This window comes from Cygnus atratus, chromosome 4 (genome assembly GCF_013377495.2).
Source record: "Cygnus atratus isolate AKBS03 ecotype Queensland, Australia chromosome 4, CAtr_DNAZoo_HiC_assembly, whole genome shotgun sequence".
Classification (NCBI taxonomy): domain Eukaryota; kingdom Metazoa; phylum Chordata; class Aves; order Anseriformes; family Anatidae; genus Cygnus; species Cygnus atratus.
This window is the reverse complement of record NC_066365.1, coordinates 68,597,792-68,619,195: the sequence shown is the minus strand read 5'-3', so window position 1 is coordinate 68,619,195 and position 21,404 is coordinate 68,597,792. Positions and strand designations below refer to the sequence as shown.

The 21,404-nt window shown below is 37.4% G+C and overlaps 1 protein-coding gene across 5 annotated transcripts in view; it reads right to left on the bottom strand.

Moving 5' to 3' along the window:
• Positions 1–21,404, bottom strand: part of ZFYVE28 (zinc finger FYVE-type containing 28) — a 147,396-nt gene that overhangs the window by 22,181 nt on the left and 103,811 nt on the right. For 3 of the 5 annotated variants that reach the window (XM_035547350.1, XM_035547352.2, XM_035547355.2), the window contains exons 8-9: positions 16,328–17,689; positions 7,063–7,167 (exon numbers count right to left, since the gene is read on the bottom strand). In XM_035547350.1, the coding sequence (XP_035403243.1) occupies positions 7,063–7,167; positions 16,328–17,689 (1,467 nt within the window). The remainder of the gene's footprint in view (positions 1–7,062; positions 7,168–16,327; positions 17,690–21,404) is intronic. The other 2 variants (XM_035547353.1, XM_035547354.1) reach the window with 1 other exon arrangement.

Sequence of the window (21,404 nt, the reverse complement as noted above, 5' to 3'; positions counted from 1 at the left end):
TCCTGTTGTACCTACCATGCTGGACATCTGAAAAAACACAACTGTTGAAGCACCATGTTGCTAAGTAGATCCACCATAAGAAACTCTAGCTAGACAACTGGCTTATTCAAACTCAATACCATTCTAGCCTGGGTTTTCAGAAGAACGCAATGATATTGTATTCCAAGTGGGGATTAAAAGGAACGACATTGCCAGCCCAGAAGGTATTGTCTTTGACAATGCTCTCTCCCAAAGAACATTGTTCTTTATGGATAAAATTGTTCATTATGCATAAAATGTATATAAAAGTGAATATGAACAAATAGAGAATTAGTAATCAACAGGGCTGCAGTCTTACTATCAAATTTAGTATCAGGTACTTGCAAGGTACCATTTTTTACTGGTTTTCTTAAAAACTTAAACCAAGAAGGGATAAGACCTGCAAGATAAGACATTGTAAAATTCAACAAAAACTAGAACTGAAAAAGTAAGAAGTTAGAATTGCTTAGGTTCTACTAGGATTTTCCCAATTCCACCATGATGTTTTTCCTAACACTTCCCTGTAATCAAACATGCATTTAAAGCTCTGAAGCATTCACTCACGTTGCAAAAGAACAAACAGTATGAGATTAGAGCACAGAAATACTTAAACTTTAAAAATAATCCTGAAATGGAAAAACTGAAAGTGAAAAGCAGAAATGGTTAAGCACTTATGTAGAAATGATATGTAATACCAGCTCCAGTATCTAACATGATAATAGAAATGCATCAGTCCCAGAACTTGACACAGGATACATTGAACCTGGATACCTGATGCTGGATACAAATACTTCCAAGGGCAAAGAAAGGCATTTCATACAGCTCTTCTGCAGTGTCCCCTGTGATATGCAAGAAGCTATACTGTATGGCTTAATAAAAAGTGAATTAATTTAGCACCCAGCTCCAGTAGATGCTCTCTTGAGTTGCAACGGCTGTGTGTGGCAGACACAGAGATAAAGAAGAGGCACCGTGAAACATCTTCCAGCATGAGGAACTCTGACGGATAGGGAAGCTTATTAGCACAGGGTTTTCATATCACCTCCATCGGTTCCCTCAAAAAATAATATAAAGCTACCAGCTGAAGCACTAAAGCATCCTAGGGTCTAGGAGAATCCCGCAGGAATTCTGTATCCAGCCGTGGGAGTCAAAGCTGAGGAAAGCTAATTCAAGTATTAGGTGGAGCCTTAAAATCTTAATTAGAAAAGAAAGCTCTCTCTTAATTTTTCAACTTCAATGCTGCTGTATGAGGAAATCCCGTTTTTTCTTGCAATATAAATTGTGGTTTTACAACATACCTTGATTTTAGGCATTGCCAAAGAACCTGCAAACCTGCAGTTACTATAGTGATTTTAGTTAATTACGCATAATCTCAAAACTCCCAAACATGTTATTTAAGTTTGGGGGTTTTAAAAAGAAAAAAGATCTGTCAAATAAAACGTAATTTCTGAGAGCCAATAATTCTTGTTCTATTAGCAGCACAGGGAACACCAAGTGATATTCAACAACAGATTTTACACATCATTAAAATGAACATAAGTTAAATGTGGCCAAATTACTAAAAATGAAAATTACAAGCAAGCTATGTAGAAACACAAATACTAACCCATTAGGATTGCTTTGTGTCAGTCTCCAGCCAAATACGCCACCTGGATTACAGCCACACAATGGCAAATTCTGGGGTGTCTAGCAATTTTGCTAGAAGAGACTCTTTGCCTCTGCCACTGATGCTAGTCAGCTTAAAATATTGCCCTATTTCACTTCATTTACACAGAAAGTAACAGATTTTATATTTAATTTACTTTGACCATATTGGGCATTTTAACATCTCTAAAACATTAGCTTTACCATTTTAATAGGAAAGACCAAAAAAACAAAACAACTCAACTGCATTTTCACCCTCCCGCTGTAAAAAGCACTTGTTAACAAGTAGTTGACACAAGATGCCTGGGTTATTCCTCGAGAAAATAAAATCTGCATCAGCTACTTGTTACTCACTACAAAGATACACATATAATCTACCTAGAAATACCTTGCGGAATTTCCTATAAAAGGGAACACTAAGCTTCAAAAACGCTGCACTATTTGGAGATTTAATTTTGTCTTGCAGAGCGAAGAACAAGATGGCACAGAACACATTAAGAAGGATCCTGGCGGTGAGAAACCGGAGACATCTGCTGCAGTCACATATGTCTCGCTGACTAAAATCATAAGCAAAAGCTGACAGACCTCATCAGTAATGACTGTTTTGTTTTGCTGCTACTGCTCAGCTGGTTGGTGGGACAAGGGATTTAGCTGCAAAGCAAGAAGAGTCCACACAGCAGCCTGTTTATGATTGTATTAATATGCATATTAATTGCCCTCACACTGCTTGAGTGGCAGAGCTGTACAAAACAGCACAGACTCACAATGCCTAAAACATACAGAGACAATTTGGGGTTTAAAACCATTAGGAAGGAATGGCACCTGTTTCAGGAGTCATCCGAATTTTCTCAAGGTATAAAAACCCCTATAAAAATCCTACAGCTCTTCCCAATGAGCTCTTTTTTTTCCGTGACTCCAGTACAGTACGTGTACAGCAATTATCACCAGCCTTTTTCCAGTTACGAGCCGTTTCTCCATGAAAAGGAGTTTTATGGAAAAAGCGGGAAGGAAAATCTACAGCAATGTACTGGTCAAACCAAAAAATTACAGCACCAAATATTAATGCTGAATCAATCTGTTATTTTGTATAGATTGAACAAATGTGATGATGAAACTGCAAGAGGGATGATTTGGAGAGAGAGATGATCGGGTTGACTGTGACATATCAACTGAAATAGATCGCTAGCACATCTCTTGTGCCCCACACTACCAGCTACTGGATCCCCAGGACCAGTTGTGATGTCTGTTACAACTTGTGGGCAAGTAATCTGCACTGTAGTTTTATAAGACAGACCAATGGATAACTCTGGACCATGAGATGAAGGAACTGAATTCTCCTAGTTTAATTAAAAGTCCTGCTGAACAACTAAGTTACCTTGCCTTCTCACATCCCCTCCGAGGTCTGACTTCTGCTGATGAAAAGCCCAGTGAAGCACCTGGGTTTGTAAGGCACCATCCATCCACAGGAGCTGACAGGCAAGGCAGCTTCAAACAGGCTCTGGCAAAACCCCCTCTAGCTCTGAAGCAGTAATCAAAATTTCATCCTTCTCGTTTATATACTGCGATAACCTTCCCCACTTTGTTTCACACGTGTGTGTTTGTTCTAACAGGGCCACACTCAGCATATGCCACACAGTAAGAGATATCCTTCAAGGACATCCAGAGAGCTTGGGCTCAGCCCACACACATGCGGATAGAGATATTCTAACCAAGAGCCCAATAAACATCCCGCTCTAATTTCTGGCTGCTTTGGCTTCAGTCACATTGCGCTTCAGATTCAAATTCCAACAAGGCTTGAAATCAACTAATTGTCCCTACCTTGTTTTGCTTCCATCTCACTTTTTTCCCTCACCATCCCCAAAATAATGTTTTTGTGGCCATTTTCTACCTCCAGTCTTTCAAAGAACTTGAGTTCATTCTTGGCTTTAAGCTTATCAAGTCATCTCATTCAGTTAGCATATGAATAGCCTTCTCTTCGGTCTCCACTCAAATTAATGGCTCCCTCAGGATCTTGCCCGTTAATTTTAATGCACGTTGAAAGCTTACAAACAAATTTCTGCAAACAGTTTATTTTAAAAGCCACTGACTTTACCGCTTCTGACAACGAAATGGATAAGCTTCCAGCATTGTACTTTATTAGCTGCCTATTTACAATTCAGTAAGCTATAGTTACATTAAAAATTGCTCTAAAGATTACATTTATGAAACAGATACCAGTAAAAAAAGGAAAAGCTGGATGCATTGTTTCCTGGAGCTAATATAAACAATAGACCAAGTGCCACTTCCCTGCTGTAGCTACAAACATCTCATTTTCAATTAAGTCGGCAGTATTAGTCGGCAGTATTAGTCCACATTCACATTGATGTAATACAGAAATTATACAAACACATGCAAGTCTGCATAAAACCCACAGTTTCTCTGAAACCTTTGGAAATACAAGGAATATATTTACTCTTCACTGAGAAAGTTGACTACTGATATGGGCACCTCAAGTCCGGATACTGCTTAATGAACATTTTGCAAAAAATCTTCTGAACTGGATGAAAATTTAACTTCTTCACCATCAGATCTCTCAGGCTAGAAGAAGGAACCTTCTACAAAGATCTGCCACCAATGAAATCGAACTTTCATTAGCAAAACCATTTCAGGGAACCTCTGTACCCCTTTCATCCCATATATGTAAGTGTATATATAAATACACACACACTATATATAGTTTTTGTACTTCAATTTGTGCTCTAGAAACCTTCAAGCAAATATTTTTTCAAATTACTGCATCAGCACAATCGGTAATCAAAGCATACAATCACAGTTCCGATATAAGCCTGAAAATCTCTGTCCCAGATGCATTTCAAGAAAATACACACTTAACTGAGGATTCTGCTTTTATCCATTGACTAAACATGGAACCTTCAGCAACAAAACTTTTAAATAAGGTGTATCAGTTTGGTGCCTCAAGTTAAATGGGATGAATGTCGCTCAAAAAAATTATACGCCACTGGCTGAGGCTGGGGAAGTCTGTCACATGGGAAAGTAAATCACATGTTGATTTGTATGAGCCTTCTTTACAGGATCCTGATTGGATCCCATGGTCTTCACCAGCTTTTTCTTCCCAGTTGAAAATAAAAAGGCACACAATGACCCCTGGGTCTAACTGTGCTCCGTGATGCAAGGAGTAAGAATTTTCTCTCTTAGTTCTTCATTTGGAAAACAATAAATGTGTAGATATATGTAATTCCATATATATTATACTTCATTGTTTCAAATCCATTACAGCTACGCTGTTTAATATTCTAGTAGTTCATTCAACACTATATGCTAAGCTGTTTTTGTTACTGGAGCTGAACTGTTTGAAGGTGGTCAGCTATTTCCAAAACACACTGCAAACTGACAATAAGGCTTTCAGTCTCAACGTTGCTTACCTACTTTAACCTACGGTGATTACAACAGCACCGAGGAATTGTTTATGATACGTGGGAAGTGGAAAGGCCAAATAAATACATTTTATGAATTCTGTGTTTAGCTAATTAATTTTCAGACAAAATTGAAAGTGTTACATTTCAATTCCTAATTGTTAAGATTACAAGTGAAAACAGCAAGGAATTAAAGACATAGTAAAATGGCATATTTCAGAGGAAAAAGAAAAAAATATTTTAGGTATTGTTTTGGATATGCACATGACATCAGAAAGAACTTAGTTACTCCAGAAAATAACATTTTATAGAGATGGTCTTTGCAAAGAACATTCTTGTTGCAGTAGACAAATGATGTAACTTAATATAATACAAGTAGATGTGCTGAATATTCCTTTTCTATGCACACAGATCTAGGAACATGCTTCTCTGAAGCAGTCAGACTTCTGAGCTTTTTTTCTGTTTTCAAACTAAGCTGCGTAAGTATTTCAAAAGGGGAAATTTATACCAGTATAGTCAAGCAGGCAGTTACTATTTTATTGGACCATCAACTACAATAGCTACGTGGATAAGATACAGAAAAATTGGTAACTTGAATTCCTGGATGACACCCAAGGATGATACAATGCTGTAATTCAGTGGACAAAAGCCTAAATATACATGCACAGAATTGCCTTATAAACCGAGCCTGAGAAAAATAAAATTTGAAAAAAAAAGGGAATAGACAGATCTAACTACCTAGGCATCAAGATATTTATATACAGTGACAAGCAAAATACTGATATATGAAGGCAGTACATTAAGGTCTTGAAAAAAGGTGGCACATCTAATGAAAACTTATTTATTCTGCTTCAGTTATGCCTAAAGAATAATGGAGGTTACTTCTGCTGTCCATTCAGACAGCTCTGTGTGGGACAGTCTCTTCCACGTTACAGTATTTAGCAAAGGGTAACTGCATGCTGGTAAATTGCGTTTTGTTTGAAGCATAGTTAAAAGTGTATTTCAAAATTTAAAGCATGAAAACCAGTTCTAGTTGCATCTTCCTTTCCTTATTTGCATTTTTAAAGTATGGCAATCTTAAAAAAAAAAAAATGAGCCTGATTGTGGGCACATCCTAAAAAATACTTTTTATGTAATATTTCCTTTATCACGAGAGGAAGTGTCTTTCCCCCAACCTAGACAGAATTTGGTATTCCTGGAGTTAAAATGAAAAGTGCTGGATAGAGATATATGGATGAAAAAGGCAGGGCAAGAAGCAATGGAAGATCTACCTTGACTGATACTGTGGTATCTTTCTACCTGTACCAGAGTAATAACATTATTGCATAGAACATATGCAACACATGACATACCTGTATGTTGGGCATGCCTTGAAAAAAGCTAAAGAACTCAGGTTTCTGTTTTAGTAAGATTTTTTTTCCCTATACCTTTATTCCTCTATTACCCACACTAGGTGCTCTGCACAAAACAAACTGACTAAGTTAAAACCTTCACATGCAGGCTCAGATGATGAGAATATAAACCAGTATTATTAACAACTTTGACCAAAAAAAAAAAAAAAACCTTTGGAAGTTAAATTATTGTTAAGTGGCATGCTGCCCTCATTTTAACTACGCAAAATGAATTGGAAAAAAACATGCTTTCTAGAAAGGCAAAACCTAGCTAAGACAAACATTCAGTAATTTTCAAGCTGAATTCTGAAATTACTCTTAAGAAATGCTATATGGATAAATGAAAGGGAGATCACTGGCATACCATATAATTCAGCACTAAATGCATTGAAACTTTTCTGTAAATAGTTGCCTCTCAATTGCAGCACTGAAGACAACTGCTGGGAAAAAAAAAAGCAAGAAAAAAAGCAGCACCTGTTGTTCGCAAGGAAGAATATTCAGAAGTGTTGCTGTCACTTGATTGTTAATTCAATGAAAATTTTTAACCAACCATAACCCAATACAATTAGTCAAATCTGACTGTGAAGCGATGTTATTACCTCAGAGCGTATATGCTGGAGAGACTACATGTAGTGACAGAAACACTCTCATAGTCACTGCTGGAGATGGAGCTGAGGGGGGAATCACGTAAGCCATCCTGAGAACTGAAAAAACATGGAAACAAAATGAACTGCTGAAGAGAACAAAGGTAAAAAAAACAGAGTGATAAAGCATGGGTTGTCACTGATTATACGGAAATCGGAGTAAACTGACAATCATATTTGAAACAATAGTGATAAGAAAGGAAGTGATATACATCTATTTTGTTTGCTTTCCAAAGGGTCAGGCGATTTAGCAAAGTTGGTGGGCACACTTCTTATACAAATCTTCATCTTAACTTATGACATGCAGTTAAATCACTCAGGAAAGAACCAAGGACCTTCCATTTTCTTAGGGCATAGACAGAAGAGTGTTTGTTTTAATGTTATAACGAAGACATAACATCATTGGTAGTTGATAAAGTCACAGTGAGTTTCAAGCAACACTTCAGTAAGCTTCAAGAACTTCTGAAATACCACAACTAATTTGATCTAAGTTTCCACAGAATGAGAATGGGAAGGAAAAAGTCTATGAGAAAAAGCAGAAAGCTGACTCTTCAGTAAGGAGATGAGGATAATATACCCACCCCTGATTCGCTGAGTCCCTACAACTGTTATACATGTACCTCGAGCTTTAAACCAACTGGATGACCACAAGGTAGCGGTCCCATGACAAACCATGGACATTTCATTAGAGGAAATCCACTAGTTACTAAATAAAAGATCATGAAAACTTTAAGTTAACAGCACACAACTTGTCTCTGTCATCCCTGGACTAAGGAAAAGCTTTGAAACAGTACATCACTTCGGATCTTATGTCGTATTATCAACATAAGCTAGGATTAGAAGGTTAAAAGTTTCATAAGCATGACAGAACTCTTGTGGAAAGACCAATTTTTGTTTCAGTAACAATTTACTGCTCAGCCACTGGAAACTGCACAAGCTGAAGAAAATTAAATTATACTAGATAAAATCTGTAATCAAATGTATCAAAGCTGTATTAGCTCTAGGCAGTGCAGAAGAATCACTCAAGCCTGCTGAACTGAAATGTTCAGCCAATAGACATCTTTGGCCAATGCAGAGAGAAACTTAAGAAATATCTTTAGTTAAAAAGAAATATAACTGTATAGATCAGGATTCTTTTACCTTACGCATCCACAACAACCAACAGATTTCTTAGGCTTAACTGAATTGTGGGAGTATGTGGGGTACATGTTCAGACCAGCTATGTTCTAAACTCTTTTCTTCTACCAAATTTACTATTCTAGCTGCTTTTGCAGCTAAAAGTCTGGAAGAACGCTTAAGGGGAATTCTTCAAAGCAGTGTATGGAAGGTATGCACTCTAATCCCACTAAGAAATAATAGGATTTGTTTGCATACCTCCCACTAATCGCTTGGAATATGTACGCCTTCATGTTCTTCATTTCTGATTGTCAATTTGAAAATAAATCCCTAGTGTACTATGCTTTAGTTGAAAGGAAAGCCTTCGCAACTGGAAAATAATTTATCAGACTTGAACAAAAATCTATTTAACTTTCATTCATTTTATATAATTTGCTTCGCTAATTCTGCTCATTATGAAGAGATAGGTGCGTTTAAACAAAGGCTTACTCTTTTATACCTCATCACCTTTACCCATCCAATCTTACAACACAGCCAAGCTACTAGAATGTATTTTTGCTATCTGTTTTATGGCAGCTAAATGATGTAAAAAAAACACAACATTAATATGCGATTTCAAAGCATGATTGAGCAAGAGAAGCTGTCTTGCAAAGATGAAATGTATTGTTCAGAATAAAGTAATCTTTGAATAGCAAGATCCAGTAAACAAGAACAACTAGCATACTCAGCTTCTTCTTTTATTCTCTCTCACCTCCCCATCATTTCCATTTTTTTCCAGTCTAACAATCCTGCCAGCTGATTTGGGTAGTAACACTTCCGAGAGATGTAAGGTTGGCTGTCCTTTAGTGCTTTCTGGTAAGCTCTGCCTGATATATTTAAAATCCAGACAAAATATCTGTTACCAACAGTATATAACAAAATTGTGAGACTAAAAACCTAAATTCAGTTTCATTTCATAGGTTCTGAGTTGTGGCTTGTTTTTTGTTTGTTGTTTTTTTTTGGAATTTGAATTTTTCACAGCTCTTATTCAAACCCAAAAGGGCTAACACTCTTCCTACGTATAAAGAATTCAATGCATTTTTATGAGCTAAAACAAATAAAACAAACCATCACCACCCTAAGTATCATCTCTCTGTTAAGAGCTGATAATATTTAGCAACATTGTCCCAAGCACAAAATCACCTTCATTCCTGAGCTAACATTTTGGATTGGATGTCCAAGCCAGAAGGCAAAATGAAGAAGACAGCTGGAACACAAAGGGCTGGAACTAGACAGTAAGTAAATGTGATGAGTAACCTCACAGCTGAATGGCATAACAACACTTTAAAGGTAATATTGAGATTTTTGATAAAATGTTTTCATCTTCATGGATATTCTCAGACCAGCATACAAGCCTTTATGCCTCTCACACCCCTTCTCCACATCTTTTTCCCCTCATTTAAATCCCCTCACCTCTACCTAGTTGCTAGAAATAACAGTCAGCATTTTTTTCTTTTCAGCTCCACTATCTTATCTACTTTTAAGCCTTATCTTGAAGCTGATTGCCACTGTAAACTGCTTCATAGAGCCTTCGTTTTCTATTCCTTCATCTTTTACTCGGTGTACGAGCCTGGCCATGCCGAGCCATCCAGTGGTTTCAGCACTAAAAACCCAGCTGGTCAGAAATCATTTGGCAATGTAAACTGTTTGCAGATACTTTACACAAATCCTGCTTAATAGAGGTTGGTTTGTTGTACAAAAGGATGCATCATTTGGACAATTAAAATCTGTAAATATTTTTCTCACTCGTTTGTACCGATACAGATTGCATTTTTCTACCAGAAATATTTATTATTTATAGTATTTATTTCTGGTTTATATTCAGACTAGAATGCTACAGAGCAAGAAAGTCTGTGTTTATTCAGTACTGAGAAATGAAATCCAATAATGAGAAGTCTGTTCTACACCTTCTCAGTGTTACAGTTAAGTATTAAAAAAAGAAAAAACAGACACACAAAAAGATTCCTGACATACTCACTCACTACGTCTTCTCTCAGTATGCACAGATTCAGGATACCTCTTTATACAGTTTTCTTCTCATTAGTGTCTGCCTGATGCTGGTGGATCCTGAGGTGAATTGACCTGCTTTTCCCAGCTCACAGTGGCTGTCACCAGCCAATACTAGCTAGGCACGTGTGTTCGGTAGCACAATTACAAGAAGGGAACGTATGTGCACACAGACACGTCCTGCAGCAGGCAGCAGCTCCAAGAGGGCAGCCGAGCTTTTCTTCCACACCAGCCCACGTGCAACATGAACTTCATGGCATCTTGTACTCACTTGAAATTCATGCCAGGTTGGACTGGGCCTCCACGCTCACAGGATTCATTGGACTCTGTTTAAATTGTGTAAGTGGTAAAAGTTTCATTTGTTTCATTTGTGAGGTCTTAAAATGCCTGCTGTGCTAATTTTAAAACGACATTCCAGCATGGAATCAAACCACCATCTAGGCTCACCAAAATGAAACTCTTCAGCACTTCTGATAAAAATAAAGACTTGAGGCAACAGAACAAGGTGACATGAGGTGACGTGACCGCCTCTTCTCATGGAATACTGGCCGACTGAACAAGAGAACCACTTATTTAAAGATAAGTTAAATAAATAAGTAAATAAATATTTAAAGCCACTTTTATCCTGCTTTGTGTGCTCTTTGCTGCCGGAATGTGTCTCCAGCCTCTTAAAAGTTCAGTTAAACCTCTCATTGTTTTACAGAACGGTTTCTTCATGCATTTTATTACTTGAGTTCCAATTACATTGCACATTACATCAGTTAATTGGCACAGATCTTCTCTTCTTAGTCTTTCTTATGCTACACGAGAGCTAACTGTGAAGCCTGATGTGTCAGTGATACCAAGTCCACTCAAATAAGTCCCTTTTTAAATCTTGTTATACCTACTATGCATATAAATTCATTTTGGGAATATGCATGTTGAGAATTAATACAGTTCCCTGTTGCTGCATTTGATGTATGTCCTAGGAAGATGGAACCTGCTCTAAAACACTGACACCTTTTATTTGCAAGTTAAGGCTTCAAAACAGCAGCCACATTATCAGATACCACACGGAATCAGTGTTCAATAGACAAGGTCAAAACCACTGTCATTTTTAATTTGAGACTGGTATTTGTACTAAATCTGAGTTTGTTCAATTGCACATATAAAATGTTACATAGTAAAGAAACAGAACACCAGAAGGGGAAGAGAGGAATTTCAATCAGAAGCCAGATAAAAGATTGCTTAAGCAAAGTTTTGCAATTGAAAAGCTCCTATTTTTTCCCAATCAACTACTCTTTCCTTCTTGCTGATGAGAATTTTTCTTACTCCTGAATAGCTAGTTAAAAGACTAATCAATACGAGATGGCTAAGCAGATGTAGTTTTGGTTTTGTGAACATGCACAGCTGTACGTTCATTTTTATGGAAAAGGCATTTTTGTCATGTGAAGACGGGTACAATCTTCTCAAGTCTTCCTGTGATTGGAATATTATTGGGAAAACATAGGAATATTGTAGGGAAAACATGAATTTAATACATTTAATCAACTTAATATGTATTGCAATATCAATTAATCTAGTTTTGATAGAGGAGCACTTATAGAATCAAATGTTATAAACTAAAAGACAAGCTAGAAAGGATTTTATTGTTATTACTACGTGAACGCTAGCCAACCCCAAAATCCAAATACTTGTTTTCCATGCATTTATAATGGTGGAACGACTACAGTATCTTAATGTTGTTCTAATGAAAATGTGAGTATGTCACATGTTCCTACAGAGAAATAAAACACAGGCAGAAAAATCAAAATTAGAAACCAACTGTATAAAAACAGGTGTTCGTCTTTTTTTTTTTTCCAGAGTCATTCTAACATGCATGCTGAGGAAATAAAGTTTTAAATATATTATAGTGTAACATCCTTTAGAGTACAGAGGTGCAAAACTCAGAAATGGGACACCTTGAATACCAAGCAGAAGATTAAATTATTCATCTTACTGTAGAATTGCAATACAGAGCAGTAAACAGGAAAACATGCTCTTCTGAGGATGCCTCATTCCTCCTCCTTACACTGCAAAAGCATATGGCAAAATATTCTATTTTTTAAGCCTCCACAAATAAATGTGAACAGTGCCAGTATCTAACAGCCAACAGACACACTTAGAGCTTGCAGAAAACATGAAGATAGGAAGTTCTCATCATCACCAACCTCAGCTCCTTTTGCCAAGTCTCAGATGCACAGTAAAAGGCTTCATTAAGAGTACATTCACCAAATAAATTAAGATCAAGGAAAATGGGGAAAAAAAAGCATAGTTTAAGTTAGATATAACAGACCTGCAGGGGAAGGAAGAGAAGCTACATTTCAAAATCTTCTTTTTACATCAGAATTGTTACAGGTCAGCATGTAGATAAATGAACATGCAACAGAACTGAGTATTTAAGCCTAAAACACGAAAACACTAGGATGGCATGACAATAGGAAACAAGCTGCTAAACTTCCTAAAATATGTAGAAGAATTTGAAATTTTATAAGACAAATCAATTCTGGAAAAAAACAGAAAGCCAAGTACTTCCAAAACACTAAAATAAACACAATAGTCAATCTTTGTACATTCTTCCCTTGGAAAAACAAGGGAGAATGCTATGATAGAACGAGCATTTCAAAAATCTGTAAAGCTTGCTTCCAGTTGAAAAAAAAGAAAAAGAAAAGAATGAAAGAACAAATAGAGATCTAAAGCTTGTCTTTCATGTTAAAGTACGCCCTTTTACCCCGAAACACTAAGTGCCACTTTGTCATGTGGTCTTCTTCTTACATTACTTCCTCTTTGTAAGTTTGTTTGCTGCCACAGCCTTTCCTTCTAACATTGTCCCCGCATCAGATCAGATACTGACCACATTTTTGCCAGTGATTTTCTCATATTTGTGTATCATCAATCCTACTGTCCAAGACTCTCAGTGCCCTTTGTGCTTTTTTTGAGATACTTGCAAGTAAATAACAGAAAAAGAGGAAATAATGTCAACTGTGTCATAACACCAGACTAGTAAAGATGTTGACACATGGATCTTATGCAGAAGAGAATTTAACCTTTACTTTAAACTCCACTGAACATTGAGGCTCGATCGAGAAACCTGAAATAAAGGTAGTTCAGACTTAAAGGATTAATTACAGTAAACCCGACAGGATCATTGAAACGATACTAATAATGTCATATTGCATAGTATAAGGACGGATTTACTCGAAGAAGCAGTTGATGTCATAACGCACATTTGACAGCTGCTTGATTCAGACAAGGGAAAGAAAATTTTCTTTTCCGAGTTTCTGAGTTCCAGTAACTAGAAAGTAAATACATTTATCAATTTGATGAATGAGTATACCCTGCAGCTATTCCATGTATATTAGATTGCTTATTGTTCTAGCTAATGGGTCCATCATTCCGAGAATAATCTATGTCTGAAACGTTTCCCCTATGGTTAAGTTGGCATTCACAAGCATGTAATAGGGAGCAGTCACAGAAGCCTAATATGATCTTCCAATTTAAGAATACCATTGAAAAGCAGCGATTAGTCACCACCCAGGCAGCGTGAGTAAGAAAAGGTCCACAAAGTTGTGTTTTGTAACTGAATCCGCTCTTTTACCGATAATGTGATGAGTGATTCAGAGGCAAGAACCAATCCTATATATAGACATACTGTATATGAAAACTAAAGAGCAACACACACAAAACTGTTTAATCTGAAGTCCTCAGTAGATCCCCCGGATCTCCATCTCCTGCAGCATATACTGAAGGAGTATATATAGTATGAGAACATTTCCAAATAAAGGAGGAACAATCTCTCAAAACACACCAAAGGTTTTTAGGAATATTACGGATAACGCATCATGGGGAAGCCTAATTCTCCAAAACGGGTGAAAATTCTCAACCATAAGCAGGGAGGAGTTTTTAAATGACCAGTTCCCAGAACAGCAGGAGGTCACTTAGGACCCCGTGGGTTTTTTATTTCAGGAATGGTCTGCAGAAACAATGACAGAACAATGAGGTCTGAAAAGCTGCCTGCTGTGCCAAATTATTCAGGATAGTGAGAACAAGGGCAGATGAACTGCACAGGATCCTAAAGACTGGATAACAGGTAATAAAATGGCAGGCAGGATTCCATGGATAAACACATGGAGAACAATTTTAGCTTCACACAGAACAACTCTGAGCTCACAAGCAGAATTTTGGGTCTTTGGCAGACAACATCAAAAAACAATCACTTCACCACTCTGCAACGGGCCAAGAAGTCCAAATAAAATATTAGGAATCACTGGAAAAACATCAGAAAGCAACTATGGCACTGTGAAAATCCGTGGTCTGCCCATGCCTTGTCTAAGTGCAGTTCTCATCCCCTTACCCCTAAAAGGAAGGTTTAGAGAAAGACAGTAGGAATGATTAATGTTATAGGACAAGGTCAGTACAAAGAATGATCAGGTAGGCCATGACTTTTCCAGCCTCAAAGAAAGACCAGGATGGGAAGGCGTGATTGAGGTCTGCAAAGTCACAAATGGCACGGACCAGATGAAGACTTGGACAAGAGGTTATTGTTACACACACAAACCATGGAAGGCTAAAAAAAAGCTGATATATAATTTTATTATATTTTGTGGAATTGCTCTCACAAATATCCTACCCAAGGAAAAAATTACTAGACAAATTGAGTTTTGCAATAAATGTATAATTTATCTGGCCATTGTAATTAAATTTACAATAATTACTTTTAAGCAATATTCCATCTGAAGTGTTGTAAAAGCATGAAATGTCAAAGGGATTTGTGAATTACTTCTTAAACTGAAGATGATTCTGTATTTCTGTTATGAGGCCTTGAATATGATGATAGTTGCCAGCCTAAGATTGCAAATATTCAGAATAACGAGGAAGATAAAGGTATTTTCTCAAAAGTTGAGTTTTAAGCATGACAAGTTACATTGTACCTCTAAGAGGAATTAACTGTGGCCCAAATAACTCTTGATTCTATTTCCACTGGTAGTGAAAGATTTCATAATTCAACTATGATTATTTCTGCACCCTCTACATTGCAGTAATACTTCATGGTCCCAGCTACCCACACTGCGCCATCCTGAACTCCATACACAAATAACAAGAGATACCCTGCGCCACATACAATCTCTGCACCACTGACACCATAAGGCACAAAGGAAGAAAATCATCACAGAAATAAAGAAGACAACAGTAGCTTAATTCACTTCTTCCCTCTGCTTTGTGGTATTAACCCTTCACGGAAACCAAGGATACTACTCACCATTAAAAAAAAAAAAGTTATCATCTAAATAGTAAAACAAAATAAATATAAAAATACAAAACGGTTAAAAAAAAGTCTGGTGTTCTACAGTAGGATGCCAGTGTCTAATCAAAGTTGATTTGAAGTGTAGCATTTTCTTTAACAGATGTTATATAGTTCCTGATTTTAACAAAATAATTTTGTTAAATGTTAATTATGTTAATAATGTTAAATGATTTTAACATTAATCTGTGACCTCTATTCTTCTATCAGCTTTGGCTGAAATGGTCTAATAAAGTTTAAAAGCTGCTTCTGCACTTTACTAGGTTCCTTCAACATACCTATTCACAAATCCACTCATGCCCACAGGCAACATGATCAGATAAGCCCTATTTTCTTAAGTGAAGCTAAGATATGAGTTGGAATGTGTTTAATCACAATTTAATCCCATGTACTGATGCAGAAGTTAACTTTTTAGTATCTGCTAGACACTTTTTTCTTCAAAACAGCAGAGCACAACAATTATGGCCACTCAGGTGATGTTTAGTGGCAATGCACCCTTTGTTACATTAAACTGGTAAGATTGGGGTACTTAATTTCAACGATAGTTTTCAGAAAAAGAAAAAAAAGCTGGTGAAGACCAACAAAAACTACTTGCATTAAAACTGTATATTCAAAAACTAAAATCCTTCAACATTGTCTTCTTTAAAATCAACACTAATTGTACACAGACCACTAAAGAACTAGGAAAGAATTTATTTGTATGCAAATCGCACTATCAAAAAGTCAAGTTGCTCTTACCTTGAACTAGATCTTGATTTTATGTCTTCCTTGGCTGCCCTTTCACTACTAGCATCTTCATTGCTCTCCACTTTTTTCTCACATAGCTGTTTTCTCTTCTCCCACCTCTTCTGCTGATTTGAGATGCTTTCTGCTTCTCCTTGCAAGTCATCTTCTGCTCCTACCTGTGAACCTGAGGAATGTGCCAGGCACTTAGAGGAGATCGGCAGATTTTGCTCTTCTCTGCCAAAGTCTCTTTCTGCTAACAAAGCAGAGGTTTCAGGTTTTAATGTTTCCTGTGCAGGGACTGAATTGTCCAAGTTATCTACATGGTCCATTTCCTTAGATTTCACTAACGTGTATGAAGCATTTACAACACCTCCAGCAGAATGTTTAGTCTTTAAACCTTCCACATTCTCCTCCCTGCTGTCTTCACAGCTGCCACAACACACACAGGAATTAATTAGACAGTTTGTGGCAGCTATACTGAGTTTATGGGATTCATCCTCCTCCTCATTTGCTAACGGATTAGCAGATCCAGGAACACAATTAATAGCTGCTTCGGGTGTTACTGGGGATTCTGAGCTAGAGGGAGATTTAGGATTGAATATTACAGTAGCAGATATTTTCATTCCCCCTGTCCTGTGAGCTATCATTTCTGCCATTTCTGCATCATCAGCATATGCATCCCAACCATTGAGGTATAACTGTGAATCCGGACCTTCCAAACAGCTGCATGAATTCTGAACTGAGATGCCAGACATCTGTTTGCTGTCTTCAATATTGTTATTATTGCTTACATCACTTTCTGCATCTTTTAAAAGCAAGGTTTCCTCTGTCTGATGACCGTTCTCATACAGTAGAGCATCTCTGTATTGCAGGTTCTGTTTTGAACTGTGGCAAGGGTTATTCACCCAAGCAAAGGTATCACTTACTGAATCCAACCCAGCAAGAGCCTCTCCTGCTCCATCTAGGTCATCCATAAAAAACACTCTGTCCTCTTCATCAGTTAAATTGTCAAGATGGTGTCTTGTTGGTGAAGCTTCTGTGCTAGAACTATTTCTTAGGCTAGGTCTGTGAGCTGGGGACTGACAGATGCTCGGAGGGGAAAGCAGAGAAGACATTTCATCTCCGACTCTGTGTACCATCCTATTCAGCTGTTCCAGCTCCTGTTCATCATACTGCATCGAACAAGCCAGCTCAGCCTCTGTGTTCTCAGCTTTTGCCGAGAGCTCCTTTGCTGGCAATGTTGCAGTTATGCCTGGTGTAATGACAGAAGGTACTTCAGGATCTGTTCTGACAGGAAAATCCACGTCTTGAGAGATGCAGAGGTTACGCTCCAGTGTGTGCAGTTCATCCTCAGTTAATGTCTGAAGTAGATCCCTGAAAGTAAAGAAAAACATGTGACATTACATTCACAATCACAAGAGGCACTGACGTTACACATTTTAAGAAAGCTTTTACTGTCAGTACAGAAATCCAGAGAGTGAACGTGGGAACACAGAGTACTTTCAGCTGCATATCTCAGGGTGCATTTTGCATTCACATTCAGAACACTTGGGACTGCTGGTGCCTGAATTTAAGAACACTCACGCAAATACAGGCTACCAAATTATTTACATATTTGCAGTAAAGCCCCAAAATAAATCAAAACACACGCATAAAGTAAAATGGATCTTCCCCATTTACTCTGAGTGAAAGTGTTACTCACAGTGAACATACTTTGCCATTTTTTTAATTCACAAATTTGATTTCGAGTTGAAAATACATTTGCCATCCGTGGTACAAGATCCTGAAAATTATTCTACAAAAGAGTACACTAGAAGTTTCACACCCTTACATTGTCAGATAAAAAGAACTCATTAGAAGTATTAATATCACTTATGCAATGCTGATGTCTTGGAAGCCTATTCAGTGAAACTGGAACTTGGCTCTCCCCCGCCTCCAACACCACTTGGGGATTAGGGAGCTAGGCTTTTGCATGATGTTAAGAATCAGGCAGGCCTAAAAGCAAACATTGAGGCATTTACTGAACAGTTTTCTAGAGACATAAAGCATCTCCAATATTATCAAGTGTCCTCAGTATTGCAGTTTTGGACTATAAGCACCCATTAAAAAAGTGTTATTTGAGACTTAAGTTTAAATGCTTTATAACTTTACAACAAGATACATAGACACAGCACTGAATTTTAGGTCTGAATTTGATTTATACCATGCTTCTGAAGTAGGAGCTGCATATAAAAATATCCTCTGTCAAGAACTGTTGTCAACAGCAGTTGTTTCAAAGACCAGTAAGTATATTTTAGCATAAATAAATGGATGGAAAAAGGGAGACCTTTCGCTTAAACAGGGGCTAGGAGTCCATTATTTTTCATGGGTTTAGAAGTCATTGGCTAGCAGGTGACATGCAGCTGGCAAAATATTAAGATGGTGATAATAACAATAATAATACACACCTATTAAAAGAGTTCCCTTAAAGGAGTAACTTCAGTCTAAACAAGAGAACCACATCCACCCTCCAAAAAAGATCCATTCAATACATCTCATGTTTTGATTTCTATCAACCAACAAACATTACGTCAAATGCCAAATATTTTTCCTATCACTATCACTGAATATTAAATTACCTAAAAAACCATCACTGGTATCTGACTTGTGTACCAGTTAACATACAATCTAAAAAATACACATATATATATATATGTATGAATCAGTTTAGATAACCATTTCAAAGGCAGAATAAGTGTAGAATATATGCTTTCTTTTGTTGTGTGGTTATGTACACTCCATTTCATTAACATCTTTATACACTATATAAGGTATGCTTTTATTCTTGGGCTGAAAATAAGAGGCATCATATGAACCTGAAAAAATACTAGGCTTATTCAAGTACCACCTTACAAGAAAAGTCGCACCACCATATCCTCCCCCTTTCACCTACTTCCATATTCTCAAATAGAGAAGTCAGTATTTATTTCAATTGTTCCATATGCACCTCCAAGTCCAAAATGTGACCATTTTTCCAGTCATATATTAGTAATAAAGGGAAATGGACAATCTCTGTAGACCCACTTAGCTCATAAAGCTATAAACACAAGAATTAGCAACTTCCACAAATACAGATTACACTAGCAACTTTCAGAGCAATTAGCTTTCCATCCAAGCTCATGAGCATAACTGGGACTTAAATGGGCCCAAGAAAAAGTCTAGATTGAGCCCTCTGTTTTTCAGCATCTAATCTGGGGTGTTTTCTTCACTCTCCAGAACTCTCACCCTCCTTGCAGTGGTTGGGATTCCTGGATGTCCAGTTGCCCAGAGTTGCTCTGCTTCTCTTCTGAAGGCACAGAAAACCTGACTGCTCACAACTACTTGTTATATGTTTCACCTATTTATAACAAACACAAAGGCTTCTGCAAGTGCTGGAAATATATATTTACTGCATTCTGGTCAAAAGGCTACCTTCATTGAGTTGAGTAACAAACTCTTCATTTTTGCCAATACCAAACACCTTAAAATTTGAGAACAATTGTTTGCAGTTTTAAGGTTAAGTAAATAAAGCTTGATTCAAAAACCAATGAAATCAGCAACAGCCCTGTTGGCTTTTAGGGCTTTGAGTCATATCCATGCTGCCTGGCAAGAGATGCTAAATGCAATCAGTCAGTCTACATGTGGTAGTCCACCAGCTCTGTTATTTTATGAAGGAAATCATTCCTGCTTTAAATTCATAGGAAATCTGCTCGACATCCTAATTGAAACATCAGAAATTTTACTATTAAAAAATGCAGCTTGTCCTAAGAAAAACAGGATCTGGCAATTACCTTCCCTGCTCTGCATAAAAACTAGACTCACTGGACTAATTTAGATAAAAGCTTCCTTGCAAGATGAACAACTTTTGATTGACAGTTATCTTTTTGATACAAGATATACTAGTTAAGAAAGATTCACCGCCAACATTAGAACATGGCCTGTTTTAAAACGCCTGTGTAGATATTGGGAATAAAATTAATATCAACTAGTATACAGAAAGAAATGGTAAATCTCACTACTGGAAGTTTAAAACTAATTGTCAGACATCATTATTAAACCTTAAGGTTTAATTAAAGCGTAGCTACTTCCCTGGTTCATTTCCTTCCTGCTGAAGCATCTGTAGCTCGTCAGTGGATCCAGCAAGTGTTGTGCTCACGTGGAAAAAAAATTCTCACTCAGCTTTCATTATTCACAAGGCACAGGTAACGAGGGCTTCTACAGTCTGTCCTGACAGCTGCACTGCACTTGCTTTTCTCTGAGGCTTTAGACAACAGCAAATTAAAACAAGGGCATGTTGGGGTTTCACCTGCTTTTACTCTTATTAGCTTGGTATCACAGAAAAGCATTCTAGCCTTGAAAATACAAGGAACATTTTTCTTGCAGTGGTTTTAGCCACTGGCAGGAAAACAAGTCAAGGTCTTAAAACGTACTCTGCCTGTTACAAGCCAGTAGTAAAAATCTGCTCTACCTATTGCAAAAACAATAAATATTTTTTACCCAGGGAGCAGAAATTACTTCTTGAAAAATCAAGGCCAGATGCCCATTTAAAGACAGGTGGCTGAACAGAGGCCAGGGTCACACAACCCAGGTGCACAGATCCTGCACATTCACTGGGCCTCCCTCCTTCCTGAAATTTGCTCCTATTCTGACTGGCACCTTAAACTGTTTTCAGAAAACAGCATCACTGATGGTATTGCCAGCCCATGATTCAGTTCTTGCTCCGAACGGAACACCAACAGCTCTCTGTTTACAGGGTTGCCACTGTAGGACACAACGCAGGTATGGAAATGCAATTTGCATCCTCCTGCTTCCATCCACAGATCTGCTCCGATGCATCTCCAATAAGAAACCCACTCTCATAAATAACAAACAGCACTGGCACTCTTTTACTGTAAAAGTCTTCAAATCGAATCAAAGTTTTAAACATGGCCAACTTGGAAAAACTAATGTATTTTCCCCAAGTCACTGTGCATGCTTTAACAGCATGCGTTTCACAACTTGCCCCTCATATTCTTTAACACAGTGACAGCAGGTATACCACATTTGATTTCTAGTCAATGTGGAAGGATTT